The sequence below is a fragment of the Triticum urartu genome, chromosome 1A, assembly GCF_056163025.1.
Source record: "Triticum urartu cultivar PI428250 chromosome 1A, HENAU_Tu73, whole genome shotgun sequence".
NCBI classification, from domain to species: domain Eukaryota; kingdom Viridiplantae; phylum Streptophyta; class Magnoliopsida; order Poales; family Poaceae; genus Triticum; species Triticum urartu.
In genome coordinates, this window is record NC_141873.1 from 511,984,048 (window position 1) to 512,000,792 (window position 16,745).

General features: G+C 44.1%; 1 protein-coding gene and 1 long non-coding RNA gene across 2 annotated transcripts; both read left to right on the forward strand.

Moving 5' to 3' along the window:
- The first annotated feature begins 3,102 nt into the window (after positions 1-3,102).
- On the forward strand, positions 3,103-5,878 carry LOC125532995 (uncharacterized). The gene is made up of 6 exons (XM_087538916.1): positions 3,103-3,728; positions 3,980-4,178; positions 4,478-4,588; positions 4,769-4,830; positions 4,911-5,814; positions 5,858-5,878. The coding sequence occupies exons 4-6, from the start codon at positions 4,802-4,804 to the stop codon at positions 5,876-5,878; spliced, it is 954 nt and encodes a 317-aa protein (XP_087395042.1). The 5' UTR covers positions 3,103-3,728; positions 3,980-4,178; positions 4,478-4,588; positions 4,769-4,801.
- Positions 5,879-5,917: 39 nt separating this feature from the next.
- LOC125521782 (uncharacterized) lies at positions 5,918-7,406 on the forward strand. The gene is made up of 3 exons (XR_015615013.1): positions 5,918-6,050; positions 6,130-6,197; positions 7,001-7,406. It is a non-coding gene; the product is annotated as an uncharacterized LOC125521782 (long non-coding RNA).
- The last annotated feature ends 9,339 nt before the right edge of the window (positions 7,407-16,745 follow it).

Here is a 16,745-nt window from a genome sequence, read left to right on the forward strand (position 1 = left end):
ACCGCTCCAGTGCAGTGGTACTACCGCCCTAGTTCCGTGCTACTACCGCTCGAGGCCCCCAATTCCAGAATGCTCACCTAATTCTTTCGTTCTCACTTGTGTTTCTCTGAGGCTTATGCATAGTTTGTATTCATGTTTTTCCCTTGCGGTTTTGTGTCTCTTCAGGTGGTAGTAGCTCCAAGGTTCGTCGCAAGAATGTGAATCCCCCATCCAAGCGTGGGTGCACCTATCATGCCAGAATTGTGTATTCCGAGGATGAATAAGAGATTGCCCCCACACTGCTGCCTGCTCGTCGTCAATCTGCCAGGAACAAGGGCAAATCCAATGTCAAGTCAATCGCTGCTCGCAAGAAGAAGGAACCGGTCAAGACGGCTGCTGAATTGAAGCAAAATGAGTATTGGCAATACCATGAGCAAAACCCCTATCTCCTGCCTCAGGATCCTTCTCTTGTTGGCTCACCATTCTGGAACAAGGACCAATCACTTGTGTACTTTGATCGGATGAAGGGAAGGAAGAACCTGTTTGTGAAGACCAAGTCAATCAACATGGATCACATGGAGAAGTACCATGCATACTTTGGCGAAGCTCATGCCCTATGTGAACAGCTCAACATCGTGCCCCTCATGACCTTCAACTATGATTTCGATGCCGAGTTGGTTGCTCAGTTCTTTGCAACCATATGGTATGGCACAAACACAGAGCGCACTTTGATCTGGATGACCAATGGCAGGCAGTTGCGCACCACGTGGGGTGCTTTTATGGCACTTCTGGGATATCCTGACGAGGGGCTGAGGAAGCCTCTTAGCCTTCATCCTCGCCATGAGGGAGGCCTACTCACAAGGATGAGGTGAAGCCTCATATGATTATCAACAAGACAGAGAAAGGAGTCAAGAAGGAGCTAAAGCCATTCTTTGACATTATGCATCACATCTTCCGGCACACTCTCTTTCCTCGCATTGGCAACTTGGACATGGTGCATGGGCACCTTGTGGATATGCTACTATTATGCCACTCTAAGAAGGGCACGGATGCAGTCTTGGATGTCTCCCATGTCATGTGGAAAGAGCTAGTGAGTGCTACCTATGAAGATCACTGCCCAAATTATGCTCCCTTCATCTTCAAGCTGATTCAAACTACCTGGAGCTCCACTTTCCCTGGTGTGCCTCTTGAGACTGGACCCTTGACTCCTTATGACGTTCTCAACTTGCTTCAGAAGGAGCTTTGGGCCTCTACTACTCGTCCTGAGGTGGCAGTGTCTTCTGCTTCTGGAGAGGATCATGGTGATGATGGTGGTCTTGCTCCCGGCATAGAGCATTCTTCTGGTCAGTCAGGTTGGGCGGCTAAGCTCAAGCACATGGTGAAGAAGCTCTTTTGCCTTCAGAACAATGTTCATCACAAGATGTAATTGGCACATGTGGATGCCAAGAAGGCTCGTTAGGAGAGGAAGGCTATCATGAGGAAGCTTGAGATCCTAGTTCAGGATGGCTCTAAGGATCGTATCACTCCAGTGGACGAGTGGATTTCTTCGCACTCTCACTGGACAGACTCGGATGAGTCCAATGCTGCTACTTCTGCTCCAGCTCTGGATCAGGAGATCGAGGAGGAGACCGATGAGTCTGCGGAGGAGTCTGCTGGTGGGTCTGATTTTGATGAGTCTGACAAGTCCATGAGAGGAGACTAGTGCCACCTGGAGTTGCGTTAGGTCACTCTTTTCCCCTTTTGGTGTCTCGATGCCAAAGGGGGAGGTTTAGGACCGGGGATTTGTCTTTCTGCAGGGTGTTGTTGAGTCACAAGCTTGGTTCTTGTTGCTTCTGTGTTTCTGCTTGTGAACTCTTTTCCTTTGTTGGCTTTGGTTTGGTGTGAGACTCTATCATATGGTGCAAGACATATGCTACCCTGGTTATCCTTATTATATCCCTATGTGCGTGAGATTATGCTCTTATGTCTTATTGTTTTCCTTTCTTAGTGTCACTTATATTGTTGCAAGGAGTACCTTGTCTATAAAATATATGGGGAGTGTTGATCCTAGTGTGTGTCTTGTGCAGTCCAAAGCACATCTATAGAATGCACACATCTAGGGGGAGCCTGTCTATATTAAATAAATTTTGGATTTGCTTATGCTCTTTATATATCTCTATGTGCAAATCCCGTATTGTCATCAATCCACCAAAAAGGGGGAGATTGTAAGGGCATATTTCTCCCTAAGTGGTTTTGGTGATTGATGACAATGCATTTGCGGACTAATCATGTGCATTGAGCATTTCAGACATCTCTTGTCTAGGCACTAGACGATTCGATCCCCCTCGAAGCATATCAAAGACGGCGGTTCTCTCCGTTTCTTTTCGGTGGATTTGAGTCATATAAAAGTCGTACTATTAAGAGGGGGTCCGCTTCGGAAAGGTATGGGTAGAATCAACATGTACACAGCCCCATATGCACCCACGGCCTCCTTTCTCTTCTCCGGAACATTTCCTTGTTTTCTGTGGTGTTTTCAGTACCTTGCCAGCGGTAGTACCGCTAGTGCCCATGATAGTACCTCTTGTGCGGTAGTACCGCTGGGTAATTCCGTGGCACTACCGCTTAGGGTTTCCCCGAGCGTGCAATGATCGGCTGTCCATTTGCAATTCAGGGCAGTAAGGCGGTAGTAGCGCGGTAGTACCGCTCCAGCGGTACTACAGCCCGTACTACCATCCCACCGCTTGCAGGGTTCTCCTCTGTGCAATCACTACACCATGACAAAAAATTAAGGGCAATTAACTGCCGGGAATAAGCAAGAATTGGGGGCGAGTAACTGCCTGGAAAGCTTTATATGCCGGGCAATGATGTATAGGTCAATGCATCTGCCGGGAATATAGAAGCTAGGTGGGCAGGCCATCTGCCGGCATCTTTTGGGGCGGCCCAATTGCCCCAAATTCATTTTGGGGGCGAACGCACTGCCCTTAACCAGTTGGCGCGGAATTAACGAATTGAGGCCCAAAAAGCGCGCGAGGCAAGTCGCGGGAGAATGAAAAATTAGAAGACACTGGAAGCCCACCGTGGCCTTTTCCCCTCCTCTTTCCCCTTCTCCACACACTTCATCTCAAAAAAACACATGTCGACACTCTCCCTCCCTCAGCAGCCGCCCGCACTGCATCTCGCCGTCGCCGCCAAACCCTAGCACCGCCGCACCTCCGTCGACCCACCGCTGCCGCGCCCCCATCCCCTGCATCGACCCACCGCCGCCGCCCCTGCGTCGACCCGGCGCTGCCGCCCCTATCCCCTGCATCCACCCGTCGCCTTCATCCCCTGCATCGAGCCACCGCCGCCGAACCTGCATCGACCCACCACCGCCGACCCCATCCCCTGCATCGACCCGACGCCGACCCCATCCCCTGCATCGACCCACCGCCGCCCCCATCCCCTGCATCGACCCGGCGCTGCCGCCCCTGCATCCACCTAGCACCGCCGCCCCCATCCTCTTCATCCACACCGCAGGAGCATCCCCAATCCAGCCTGCCGCCCCTGCATCCACCCAGAACCACCACCCCATCCTCTTTATCCACGCCACAGGAGAATCCCCCAATCCAGCCGGACGCACCAGCATCACGCAATCCAGCGCCGCCGCCCCATCGCCTCCATCACCCCACATAGTTGTCCCAGTGTATAGGCGAAGCTGAATTAAAAAGATCTCAGCTTTGTGGGATATACATACAAAAACTTTGATGCTGTGAAAGGATTAAAACATGCAGGTTTGTGTCTTTGACATAATTTTGTATGTTGTGAAATATGGCTGGATTACAAGTATGGATTTCTTTTCTAGTGTTATTGGCATTTTCTCATATCATACTCATTATGTTTTGTAAACTTATAAATGACAGTTTTTCATAGTATAAACATGCTATTAGGTAGCTTCACCACTTGATGAAAAATGACCAGTATCTAAGTGGCATACATGTTGTTTATAATCCTTTGTTGTTTATTAATCTATAAATGTTTGCAGATATGCAAAGGAGCTCATCACTAAAAAGGCCCTCTATTGGTGCTATATTCCCCAAGAACAACGCCTCCCGATACCCTTCGCCATCCTCACCCCTGGTTCACCTCCTCTGCCACCTACTCGTCAACTGATCAGCAGGAGCAGCAACAGCCTGAGAGTCGCAGATAGAGGTTGCACCGAGTTCTGTTCTCTGTTGTCACAGGTCTGCATTTAGAACATGCACAGTTTTTTTTTTGCTGAGGTAGTAAACTTGGCTATGAGCTATGAGTCTAATAGAAGATCCTTGTAACTTGAACTGTCAGAACATGATTCCTAATTTATGCCTATCAGGTGCTATTTAGAGTATATGACTTGGTACTTTTGATTTAGTTTCATTAATGATCTGGATGATAAACTGGACAAGTTTGTGGTACCTTTTGATATGCTAAATGTAAGATCATAACTGCATGCTAGTTGGTTATTGTTCTTCATCTAGGGTAATTATATTTTTACGCGTTCCAGGAACCGGCCTAAACCAGACTTTAAGGACAAGTTTAAGATCTAGGTTGGGAAGTGAAGAAGGTATCAAGCTGCAGCCATCAATAATTGAACAAGTGCCACTTCCAGCTTCTGGTGAGATTCTTGATCATAAGACTTGATATTTTTTATATCGTTGTGTGGTATCTTCTGATTTTAGTTTGAATACCTTGTAATTTGATTCTATCATTGCATGGTAATATTAGACTATATTTCGAATATTCGAGTGTTGCTCTGGTTTGTAATTATTGATTTGTGTTGGCTTGCGATAATTAGGCAAGGGTTCAAATTTAGTACAAGCAACTCGTGATGGACAAGAGTTGGATGGATCATGCTAGGTACAACATTAAGATGAACACGCTTTCCACTTTATATAATATTATCGAAGGATTATCTATTGATGAATCAATAATTGTAGGCATACAAAAACGTATATTGAAGGGGTCAAACAATTTATACAATTTGCATTTACCAATTCTGCTAGAGGGAGCAAGATATTATGTCCTTGTAAAATCTGTGTGAACTGTGCATGGAAGGAATCTAGTGTTGTCTATGAGCACTTAGTATGCGATGGGTTCTTGGAAGGGTATAAAAAATGGTTGTATCATGGGGAGGGACCGTTATGCCTTCCACAACGGTGCGAGACTGTCAAGTTTCAAAACGACGAGGTTGAAGATGAGGACATATTTGAGGTACTTGATGAGATACCTGAAATGCTTGAAGATATAGGACATGAATTTGGTGAAGTTGGGGATGGTGGTGGGAATGATGGTGACCTAAGGGAGGATGGAAGTGATCCAAATATAGAGGCCTTTCACCAATTATTAGATGATGCAGGGCAACAACTTTATCCTGGGTGCACAAGCTTCTCAAAGCTACACTTTGTAGTTAGATTACTCCACACCAAATTTCTTGGGGGTTGGAGTGATAAGAGTTTTAACATATTGCTCGAGCTGCTTAATAAGGCCTTTCCAGGGGACTCGCCACTTCCTAAGAACTTTCATGAAGCAAAGAAGATGATAAAATGCCTTGGACTAGGTTATGTTAATATACATGCATGTGAGAATGATTGCATATTATTTCGAAAGCAATATGCAAATGCAGACCAATGCCCTATATGCAAAACTTCTCGGTGGAAATCTGAAAAGAAGAGCCTTGATGGGAAACGTGTACACCAAGTACCAAGAAAGGTTCTTCGTTATTTTCCAATAAAGAAGAGGCTTCAGCGGCTGTTCATATCAAAGAAGAGTGCAACAGATGCAAGATGGCATGATGAAGGACGCATAAGAGATGGTTTAGTGAGGCATCCTGCAGATTCTCCTGCATGGAAACATTTTGATGCGACACATCCAAAATTTGCTGAAGATAGTCGCAACATTAGGCTAGCTATAACGGCAGACGGATTTAATCCCTATCGATCTATGTACTTGGATCTCAATGTTGTGAAGTCGTAGTTAACATGGTGATGAAAAAGGATGCTATTTTGCAACGCCCTTATGGGAATGTGAGGACCATGGCGAATGCTCTCGGGTGATCTATTGCATGGCCTCGTAGATATGTAAAACTTCTTCCTGATCATGTCTATTTCAGCAGTTTGTTTCTCAAATTGCTTCATATTGACAATCCTATGTTTGCAGATTGAGGTTGTTCGTAAAGTTATGCAGAAGCAACCATGACAGCCCATAGCAGTCCCCACATCTTGAAGGTATTGCATCTTCATAGAATTCTGGAATATTTTACACCTAAAGAAAAGATATGTTTCTCTTTTCACATACGGATGACTTATTATTTTTCTGAATGAAGCATGTGATTGAAAGTAGGAACCTAAAAGTTCTTTATTTTCTCCTGAGCAAATTGTACTTTCTATGGTTTTCCTAGTAGATAAAAAATGTGCCTACTTTCAAATACATGCTTAAGTCCTATTTTGAATCACAAACAGCAACTCTGTTTCTTAGATAATTCTGCAGCTACTACTTAAACTTTGACAGACATTTATGTGCCTGCAAACTCTTTCTGAAAGCAAGCAGCAAACTTTCCACCCTCAAGGCATCAACACCATCTCCTTTTGATTTTTCACTGCCCCTATTTTATTCTTGGGTACGGCCCTACACACTAAATAGGAAAAACATGTACAAGAAAACAGAATGGTGGACACCCTGCATTGCCACTTGGATTGCTAGTAATTGATCCCTGGCTGCAGTTTTTGAATGTTCTATTTACTTAACAGCAATCAAGAGAAATTATACTGCACCAAACAAGATGGCTATTGGTATATATTTATAGTGATTGGTTACATTGATTTTCCTAGTGATGCATACACAGTGCACAATCTCTTCTTATGAGTACATCCATGCATTCTGTCTGTGCCTTGTGGAATGCATACAGGGTGACACACATGTGTCTCTTTCATTTGGTTGAGTCGATTTTCCTTTTCAGCCGATGCAACATATATGTTTGGAACATGTGTTCTTCTGAGCTGATCTATTTGGCCATTTCTTTTTTTTACAGGTCACCGGCATAATGCCTTTGCATCCACAAATGCGGTGTGTTTGGTGAGCTAAAAGGATCTTCTGCTGGGATATGTTTACACCTAAAACCAGATTGTATATTTTGAGCTTTTGTCTATGATGTACTACTTTGAGTTGTGAACCTACAACTGTACGCATGTGTGCATGTAGACCTGATGGATAGTTGTGCTTTTGGCTGTCTTGTTACTGGACTTGTATGCCTGTGTGTGCATGTAGGCACACATAATGGATCTTTGTGCTAGCTTTTAGTTGTCCTGGACTAATGATGTATTGTATGCCTGTGTGTGCATGTAGGCACACATAATGGATCTTTGTGCTAGCTTTTAGTTGTCCTGGACTAATGATGTATGGATGATGGATTGCTCATAATTAGTATATGCACTATCTCTGAAGTGTGATGCTATCTTTATTACTGTATGCATGTGTGTTTTATATATAGATGGCACAGAATGGACTGAAGATAAATCATACCTGTCGAAATACATACAATATGGGAGATTTGTGTGGTTGCAGTGAAGAAAAATACAGGCAGATTGGCTGCCGGGAAATCTTATAACTGCCTTGTATAATCAGCCCGCCGGGGAAGATCTGCACGCCGGTAATAGTGCTAACTGCCGGTAAAGGCAAGAACATGAAGGGCAGATACTCTGCCGGCGTATAGGGTAACTGCCGGGAATTCCTTTCCCCGACAGGACTTTCAAGGGCGGTTTGTAGTTGCCGGCAAAATACTTTCCCGACAGTTATTCTGCCTCCAATGGCCTGTTTTCCCGGCAGATATTATGACCTCTAATTTTTGGTCATGGTATAGTGAATGTTCTGTTCCCATTTTGCTCCAAGCGGTAGTAGAGCGGCACTAAGGCGGTAGTACCGCTTCGCATGGTACTGCCGGCCCTAGCACCCTCTACTACCGCTGCCTCTCCATGTCTAAAGCTTTAGGTGGTAGTACCGCTGGGGTGAGCGGTAGTACCGCTCCGGCGGCACAACCGTAGATGCATTCTATGTATGTTTAGGCTTGTGCGGAGTAGTACCGCCTAAGCGGTAGTACCGCTCCAAGGAGCGGTACTACCAATTAGCTGCGGGTCTGGGCAGAAAATGGTTCGATTTTGGTTCCTCTATATAAAGGGGGGGGGGTCTTCTTCTTCCTAGAGTTGACCTCTTCCCCCCCCCCCCTCCCAAGCTCCATTGCCATTCAAAAGCTCATTCCTGCCCGATCTCTCTCCCTAGCCAATCAAACTTGTTGATTTTCTACGGATTGGTTGAGAAGGCCCCGATCTACACTTCCACCAAGAGAAATTTGATTCCCCCCACTAATCCCTTGCAGATCTTGTTACTCTTGGGTGTTTGAGCACCCTAGACGGTTGAGGTAACCTCGGAGCCATATTCCATTGTGCCGAAGCTCCGTGGATTCGTTGGGAACCTCCAATCCGGTTGTGGAGAGGGCCCAAATCTTGTTTGTAAAGGCCCGGTCGCCGCCTTCAAGGGCACCAATAGTGGAATCACGGCATCTCGCATTATGTGAGGGCGTGAGGAGAATATGGTGGCCCTAGTGGCTTCTTGGGGTGCATTATGCCTCCACACCAACGAAGACGTACTTCCTCTCAAAGGGAAGGAACTTCAGCAACGCATCCTCGTCTCCACCGGCTGCACTCTTGGTTATCTCTTACCTTTACTTGTGCAAGCTTTTATTGTGTTGTATCCCTTGCTTGCTTGTGTGCTTGTTGTTGTTGCATCATATAGGTTGCTCACCTAGTAGCATATCTAGACAACCTATTTTGATGTTAAGTTTAATTTTGGAAAGAAAAGATAAAATTGTTACTTGCCTATTCACCTCCCCCTCCCCCTTCTAGTCAACTATATCGATCCTTTCACCAAGTGGTATAGTGAGCAAGGTTGCGAGTGAAGTTTCAGAACTCTTCATCTAGGTGAAGGACCGGAAAAATCCGTTGAATTGATTAGAGCCTGTCGAGTGGAGCGACCGGAAAATTGATGAGTGCCGACATATTTGCCTGCGGGAGCGATCAAAACTATTCGACGTATTTCACAGAAGATGATGGCAGGCGGCAGCCTGTTCTCGACGGAGATTGGTGTTGCACGTGTGCATGTATTCGGCCCGTTCAGCAGCAAGTGACATGTACGTCACACGAATAGAACCGGATCACAGGTGCAAGCGTGCGTAACACGGGCCGGCCTATTATTTCCTTCTTATTTTTAAAAAAAATTGTACATTTTGAAAATTGTTCATTTTTTACAAATGTAGTTGAATCACAATTTGAGATATGTTACTGTGGGACTTTATAAAAGTGTTCATGTTATTAAAAAGTGAAGAAAAGTTTCAAAAAATGTACTGAGATGTTTAACAATACATTTTGACAAATGTTTAAATTTGTAAAATATATTTAAACATTTTATTAAATATTTTATTTTTAAAATTAATTGTTTTCATGATTTTTGGAAAACCTACTAAAAATGGGTGAAAGCAAAAAAAAACTCGCTGTCCAGCTCGCTACAGCGTGCAGGTTGTTACAGTGCTGCACCATTGGGCCAGCGCATTAGATGGGCGATTCGTGAGCATCTTGTTGTCAAGAGCATCGAATAGGAGCTCTCAACAACAAAACGAGGGAGCCGGATCCTCTAACTTGGAGAAGCAAAGTCATGATGCTATAGTACAATCTCAGTGTAAAACAAAAAAAGAATGTTAAAAACGTTTAGCAGATTATTTATTATTTATATTTACTGTTAGAGACGTTTAGCAGACATAAATAATCTATAATTAATTTTATTTCACAATCAAATGTTTGTATGTAATAATTATGAATGTACACATTAAATCTGTAATTTGCAAATTAATTTAAATCATTTTAATATTAATCATATGAATTAAAAGAAGAAAAGTTAGGATATTGTAGCTTCTTTAACTTTTCTTCTTATTGTTGGAGGATTCAGTTCCCAAAATGGGAGACCTCCTATCTGACTGTCGTTCTTCGTGTCAAATAGGAGGGCTGACGCACACATGACCAAGCTGTTATAGCGCTAATCAATAGTTACAAGCATATCACCAGTTGTTCATTTTTTAATGTTTTTGTTTTATTAATTTAAATTTCGTTTTCTTAATTTTGATTTTCGCAAAAATATTAAAATTTATTTATTAAGAAATGCTAAAATTTTAATAAAAGTTGGAGAATTTTTTTAATATTTTTTTGAAACCTGATTTTTAAAAGGAAACATTATTTGAAAACGTCAATATGTTTTGAAAACTTGGAAAATTTTGTAAAACCTCTGAATTCTTTCGTAAATTTATAGTTATTCTTTGAAAAACATGAACATTTAAAATATTTTATGAACTTTATGAAATTCTGATATTTTAATAGTCTAAAAAGGGAATAATGAAAAACAAAATAATCAATAAAATCGTAAGTAGAACTGGAAAAACATGATAGAAAAAGGAATACCAAAAACAAGATGGTACAGAAAGATGAAGTAAAAACACACTAACAACTAAAATGGGCTAGTCCAATTTCACTTGCTCATTTGCGAGTCTAAGAGATTGCGCGACATTATGTCGCACAGAGCCTCAGATAGGAAGTGCTGACCAACAGATGTTGTTGGAATGGAGAGCGAGACGTATGTGTCATACAGAAAGAGCCGGCCAAGCCATTCCTCCAGGATGAAAAGAAAGACACACATATCAACTACCAAGTTAAATCGAGCATGGAAAGATGCAATTGGTAATGGACATTGCTGATCCACCTACCAATTGTCTCTGTGTATGCATGTCTAGCTAGTCTACAACCTGACTAATTTGTTTGAGCCGCTGATTATTACTTCATGTAGCCGCTTATTTTCAAATAGTTTGTTAGAGCGTGAGATGGTCAGAGTGTCTGTATGTGAACTTTTGTTGAAAGGGTGGCTCTAAGTATTTCACTTTGACAAGACAAAATCACCTTTTTTAGCTATATGAGAAAGAACTGGTGTGTACCCGAACTCCCTCCTTTTTTTACAAAAGGGGGAGGACCCCGGGCCTCTGCATCTGGACTATGCATGCAGCCACTTTATTAATTATTCACACAAGAGATTACAAAGTCATACAACAGTAAGACTAAAGCCACCCAACATCTATCGCTACTCCTATCCAATTGATGAAGGGATGCTGATAGTCTAGGCCTAATACCAAACAGACTTCGCAGCCAAACCTAACATTTAAGACCTGAGGTCCCAATCAGAATTCATGCCGGGTATGGGGCACCCGCGCGTCGTCTGTGTGGGCGACACGGGAGGCGATAAGATCCGGTTTTCCAGGGCCCTCCTCTGTGTGCGCCTGCCCCTCGCCGCTGCCGCCGGCCAGCTCCGTCGGGCTTGCCCGCGCGGCTAGCGGCGGCGGCGGGGATCCGTTCCTGAGGCGTGATGGGTGGCGTATGGCTCTGCACGACCGGCAACTTGAAGCAGCGGAGGTGGTTTTTGCGATGGCTACGTTGATCTGGTAGATGGCTGGCTTGCTGCAACGTGTACGTGACCCTCCCCCTCCCTAGCGCCGTCGGCATCACAGGCTGCAAGCGCTACAACGCGGAGGAAAGGGAGTTGCCACAGCCACACATCCCGACCTCGAGAGTCGGCTCCCTGGGGCCGGCGCTGCTCCTGGGCGCCTCTTTGGTGCAGGGGCATATGGGATGTGGCGGTACACATGCAGCGGGTTGTCGTTGATGTCGCCCGCGCAGCCGGGATGATGACGTGGCGCCATGGATCTGGCCATGACGACTTTGACGGCGATGACGACGAAGCTTGTAGCGGCGCATGGTGGTGTCGTCTAATAATGATAAGCCATTGACTGCCACTCAAAGACGGTGCATGGCGTCCGGAGCGTCCCCTTGGGATTTCGGTGGTGCCGGTGACCTTTCTTCCTCGTCAATGGTTCGTGCTGCTCATATGTCGTCAAGTTTGTGCGTGTTTGCAACAACTGGGATCATGGCAAGTGGAGGAGATAGCATATGAATTCGATTGGGTGGTGCTTTTCGAGTACCCGGTCTTGAGCTCCGGGGTGAAAACCCTAGGTCTGTCATCTTTTTGGCTATACCTGACAATAGCGGCGTTTTGAGCGTCGTTTCCCTAGTGAAGGCATTGCTTGGACTTTGCTCGGACTTGATCTTCAGGGTGAAAATCCTCGATCTGACCTTTGGGTGTTGGATCCGGTGACGGTGTCACTTGTGTGTCGTTCCCTTCTTGGAGGCGTCATTTTTGAAGAACCTCTCTTGTATTATATATGCTGTCATGAGATAGTTGAAGCCAAGGGTTGTCGCTGTACATGCTAGTCGCTGTTCTTATCGCTTTGGGACTGTTTTTTTCCTTTTCTCTCTGCCTAGGCATAGCTTTGGTCTAGTATGATTTAGCTCCTTGCCGGCAAGATCTTTGTGTGTGTGTGCTTTTGTTGGCTGTGTGCATTCTAACTATGCAGAGGCCGGGTGTCGCTCATCGTAATTGCATCACTCGATGCTTTATTATGAGTTAATAAAAATCACCCTTTATCGAAAAATGGGGCACCCATCAGTCCGGCGCACTCCTCAACATGCCTCCTCGTAGCAAAACTAGTTCTTTCATGCCTCCATCTAACATGCTCTTTACTGTTATATGGAGCAATAACGGGCCAGAGAAGAATCCACTTGCTACAACTCCCTCGCGGTGCTGCAACCAAACTACAATTGTTAGGCGTACTTCTACGACGCAATAATGCCTAGACCACACACTTCCTGCCTGTAAAAGGCTGTTACATCGCATAGCACAATGGACACACAAAGCTTAGTGGAAGAACGTATGGTCATCTCCTTTGTTGCTACTACTTGCTGGGAATAATGACCATAGATGAGAACAATGGCCGATAAATTGTGGGATCTACTATACAGGAATGGGATGCATCAGGAATATAAGATGGAGAAGCATAAGAAATGCTAGTTCATCCTGGGTCATCCTGTCTGGAGCATCTTCACTGCGGGTATATGCTTAGCAAAGGAGAAGACTGAAGTGGATCACATCTCTTGTTCTGTCAACTCATTTCAGCTAGAGGAGCTTCAGTTTTGGGTAGAGAACACTTGACAAGCGTCAAGTTCCTGGAACACTGGAAATGAACGGTCCATGCTTGAGCGAAATCCATTTTAATTCCTTACTTGTATATCATTCAACTGTTTCCGTCCCTGAAATTTTCCCTTCATTCCCTTCTCAGTTTGCAAGCTTGATCATTCTTGGGTCTCTGCGTTTTTATTGAGTAAATTCTGTTGCAACAATAACAGAGTATCCGCTAACTCCTAATCAATGTAACCAAATTAAAGCCAATGGATGCATCAAAATGTGAGAGGTCATGGTCTAGTAAAAGATGAGCCTTGAGGCTGTGACGGCTAGCGAGGCATCGGCAAAGGATGACATGATGGTGGCCTCGCGGGTTGGCGCCAAATGTGGGCACCGAGATAGGCGCTTCGTCTCAAGATGCTATGCTGACCATGGAGGATATGACAATGGCAACCGCCGCTACTACCGTGAGGGGTCTCAGACGGCGGATCGTTGCCATCAGAGACGAATTAACCTTCTAAAACAAAACAAATGTGATCTGCGAAAGAGAGCTGACAGGAGAATAGTCGAGTGAGAGAGCATCGCGCGCGCGTGCATCTCAATACACAGAGGGTGGCATACACAAGAGTGTGAGTGGTAGTTTAATGTTGTCTAGGCATGCATGATCTAGGAATTAACAAAGGTTTGCGGCTGGTTCTTAACTTGGATTATATTTTCTCTGATCTTGGTTTGCTAGTAGTCAAGTAGTAACAAGTTGCCTGTATATCTATCTGGTTAGTCTTCAATCCTAACTGAATAATACTTCAGGGAGCTGCTTATTTGTCAACAGTGGCAATAGCACGTGTGTGACCTTGCTGTTTCATGCCTACATAATAGCCAATAGCATGGCTGGGCTCCAACTACCTGGAGGTGCTACTTCTTGATGAACTACAACACCTGCAATGGATAATAACCCTCAATTGTTAGGTGGAGTTTGACATAGCAATAATGCCTAGCCAAAACACTTCCCATCTTTAAAATACCTGCTACATCTCATATAGAACAATGAATGGACACTCGATCAAAGCCCTAGTATAAATACGCATGGCCATGACCCATGAGGATGAGGCCATCTCCTTCGCCGCTACTACTTGCTAGGAAGAATGATCGCATCAATGACAGGTCAACTGAGGGATGTGCCACATAGGGATAGGATGCATGGGGAATTTTAGCCGGAGAGAGATCTTCACAGAAAGTTAAAACTGGGCGTGAGCATCTTCATTGTGGAGTCTCCACCGCAGAAGACAGATGAATCAAGGGCCGGTCCCTGGGCCTGAACCAGGGACCCAAAAGTCAGGGCTGACCCTGTCCTCGACCAGTTGCTGTTGATTCCAAATTGGAAGAACTAAGTAGGAGCACGGCCAGCCGTAGCCCACAAGGCTTGCAGCATCTCCACTTGGGTATATTACAGGAATTATTAAACTCTTCACTCCCTCCAACACAAAAGGAGTACAAAATAAACCTCTAGAAAAAGGGAATACAAAATGAAACTTGATCTTGCTTGACTGGGCGACTAGTTTGGCTTGTTCCTCTCTGATCCTATTTCACAGCACTAAACCATGCACCGCTAGCTTTTGTAGCTTTAGTTCCTTTTTATTGGATTTGAAGTCAATTGTGTTGGACAACTATACATGAAACTACTATTTGTGGATGTCCGGTGCGGACGGCCTGTGGTATTACCATGTTTACAAGATATTGTCGATGCCCGGTGTTGCCAATTTTTTATTTTTTATTTTGAAACTAGACAAAAGATTTGTCATTTTCATCGATTAAGATAAAAACTTCAGAGTTCAAGGCCGAAGGCAGAATGTACAAAACATCACTCTCGTGCCATTATATTACACAAATGCATTGCCCCTGCAAGGCTTCACAGTGAGCACTCTTCTTTGATCTTGGTGACAAGCACCCCAACTGAAATGGCAATGTTGCGAAAGACTTGAGCGTTCCGTTCCTTCCAAATTTCTCAAGAGATAAGCAACATCAAAAAGACAAATGGCCTACGCGACAAAGTTCTCTTAGAAGCATTTTTGCTCCACCACACCTTAACGAAATCAGCATCTCCCCAATCAGTGGGCTGAACATCCTGTAGGCCAAGCCAGGTCTTGATCATGCACCAAACTCTGACAGTGTAACAGCACTGAAAAAGAAGATGAGACACTGATACAAACAACTAACAATAATTTGATTACGGTGGACAAGTTTCACATATCTTCTATCTCAAAAAGGAAAAAACATCGTAATACGTCCAAATAATCCACACCTGGGAGGACCATGTTTAATTTAGCGTTGAGCAAAATCCACTTTATGCCCGTTGTTGTAGCGCCGTGGAAAACAGTTCCTTGATTTCCGAATATTATCCTATTATTTGTGAAGTATTCCATGACTTCTCCTGATTAACAAAAATAGGAATTTAGTGCAATTCTATAAAATGTGTACAAACGGGATTCTATAAAGGTGACTTTAATCCAGTACCATTTTCTTTTCTAATATCATGACTAGGAGAAATATCCATAGTTAACGGGTTATAATTTGTTTCCTTATTTAGTTTTTTTAACATAGTACAAATGCAAGCGCTCATATAAACGCGCATACACTAAGCTCTATGAATGCGCGCGCGCGCGCACACACACACACACACCTTATGAGCACCTTCGAGAAACTGAGCTGGCATATCATCTTAAGATTTTACGAAGTCACCGTTGGCGCCTCGTAGTCGACGGGAACATCTCCTTCCACTGAACCTACATTGCCGGAAATCTTGGAATAAATCTAGGATAAATGCGAGCACTAGAACTTAAACGCTGGTGGGCTGGGGATACCATTATCCTCCTAACCATTCAACCACAGGTTGGTTCGCAATTTAGTTTTTCTTGTATTATGTGTTTTGAGTTTATCTTATGTAATGAAGTAGGTACACCATAGAGAACTTGCTTGCCCATTGAACTCAAAACAGGGGAGCAAGAGAGGATACAGTGAAAATAGTGAGTGAGCGGGAAATAGTTGAACGAGTAAGCTTTGCTGTTGATGTCAGGTCCAACGTCCACGCTAAATTGACTTGATTCAATTCAAGCACTTTTTTTGCGTGAAATTTTTTCAATCTATTCATTTTCAATTATGATAGTATAAAGAACGTTAGAGGTAATCTTCTACTCCTAAATATACTCCTAAAGGGGGAGTCCGTCGTCGTTTCGTCTTGTTAGCCTCCCCATCGAACCATGCCTCCCCCGCCGAACAATACCATCCCCAATGATTTTTTTTATCTCCGCTGCAAAACCGGTGGGCAAGTAAATAGTGAGAAAAAGAGGTAAATACACCAGGAGTCATAGAACTTGCACGTGACGGTCAGTTTGGTGCACAAACTTGTAAAATACGTGTTTCTTGTCATCAAACTTGCACAAACGTTCATATACGGTCACATTCCATGTATGCGGACGTATCCGTGGTCTATGTGGCATGCCAGCATGGCCAGGGCCCACCGTAAGCCCGCGACGCATGGTAGATCTGCAGGCTTTTTCTTTATTTACGTATTATACACCTATTTTTTTAACTTATTAAGCCTCTAAAATAAAATTATTTTTTATTTATGTATAAAGCTCCTAAAATAAAATGGAAAAACAAGGGATGGTTCGGTTACG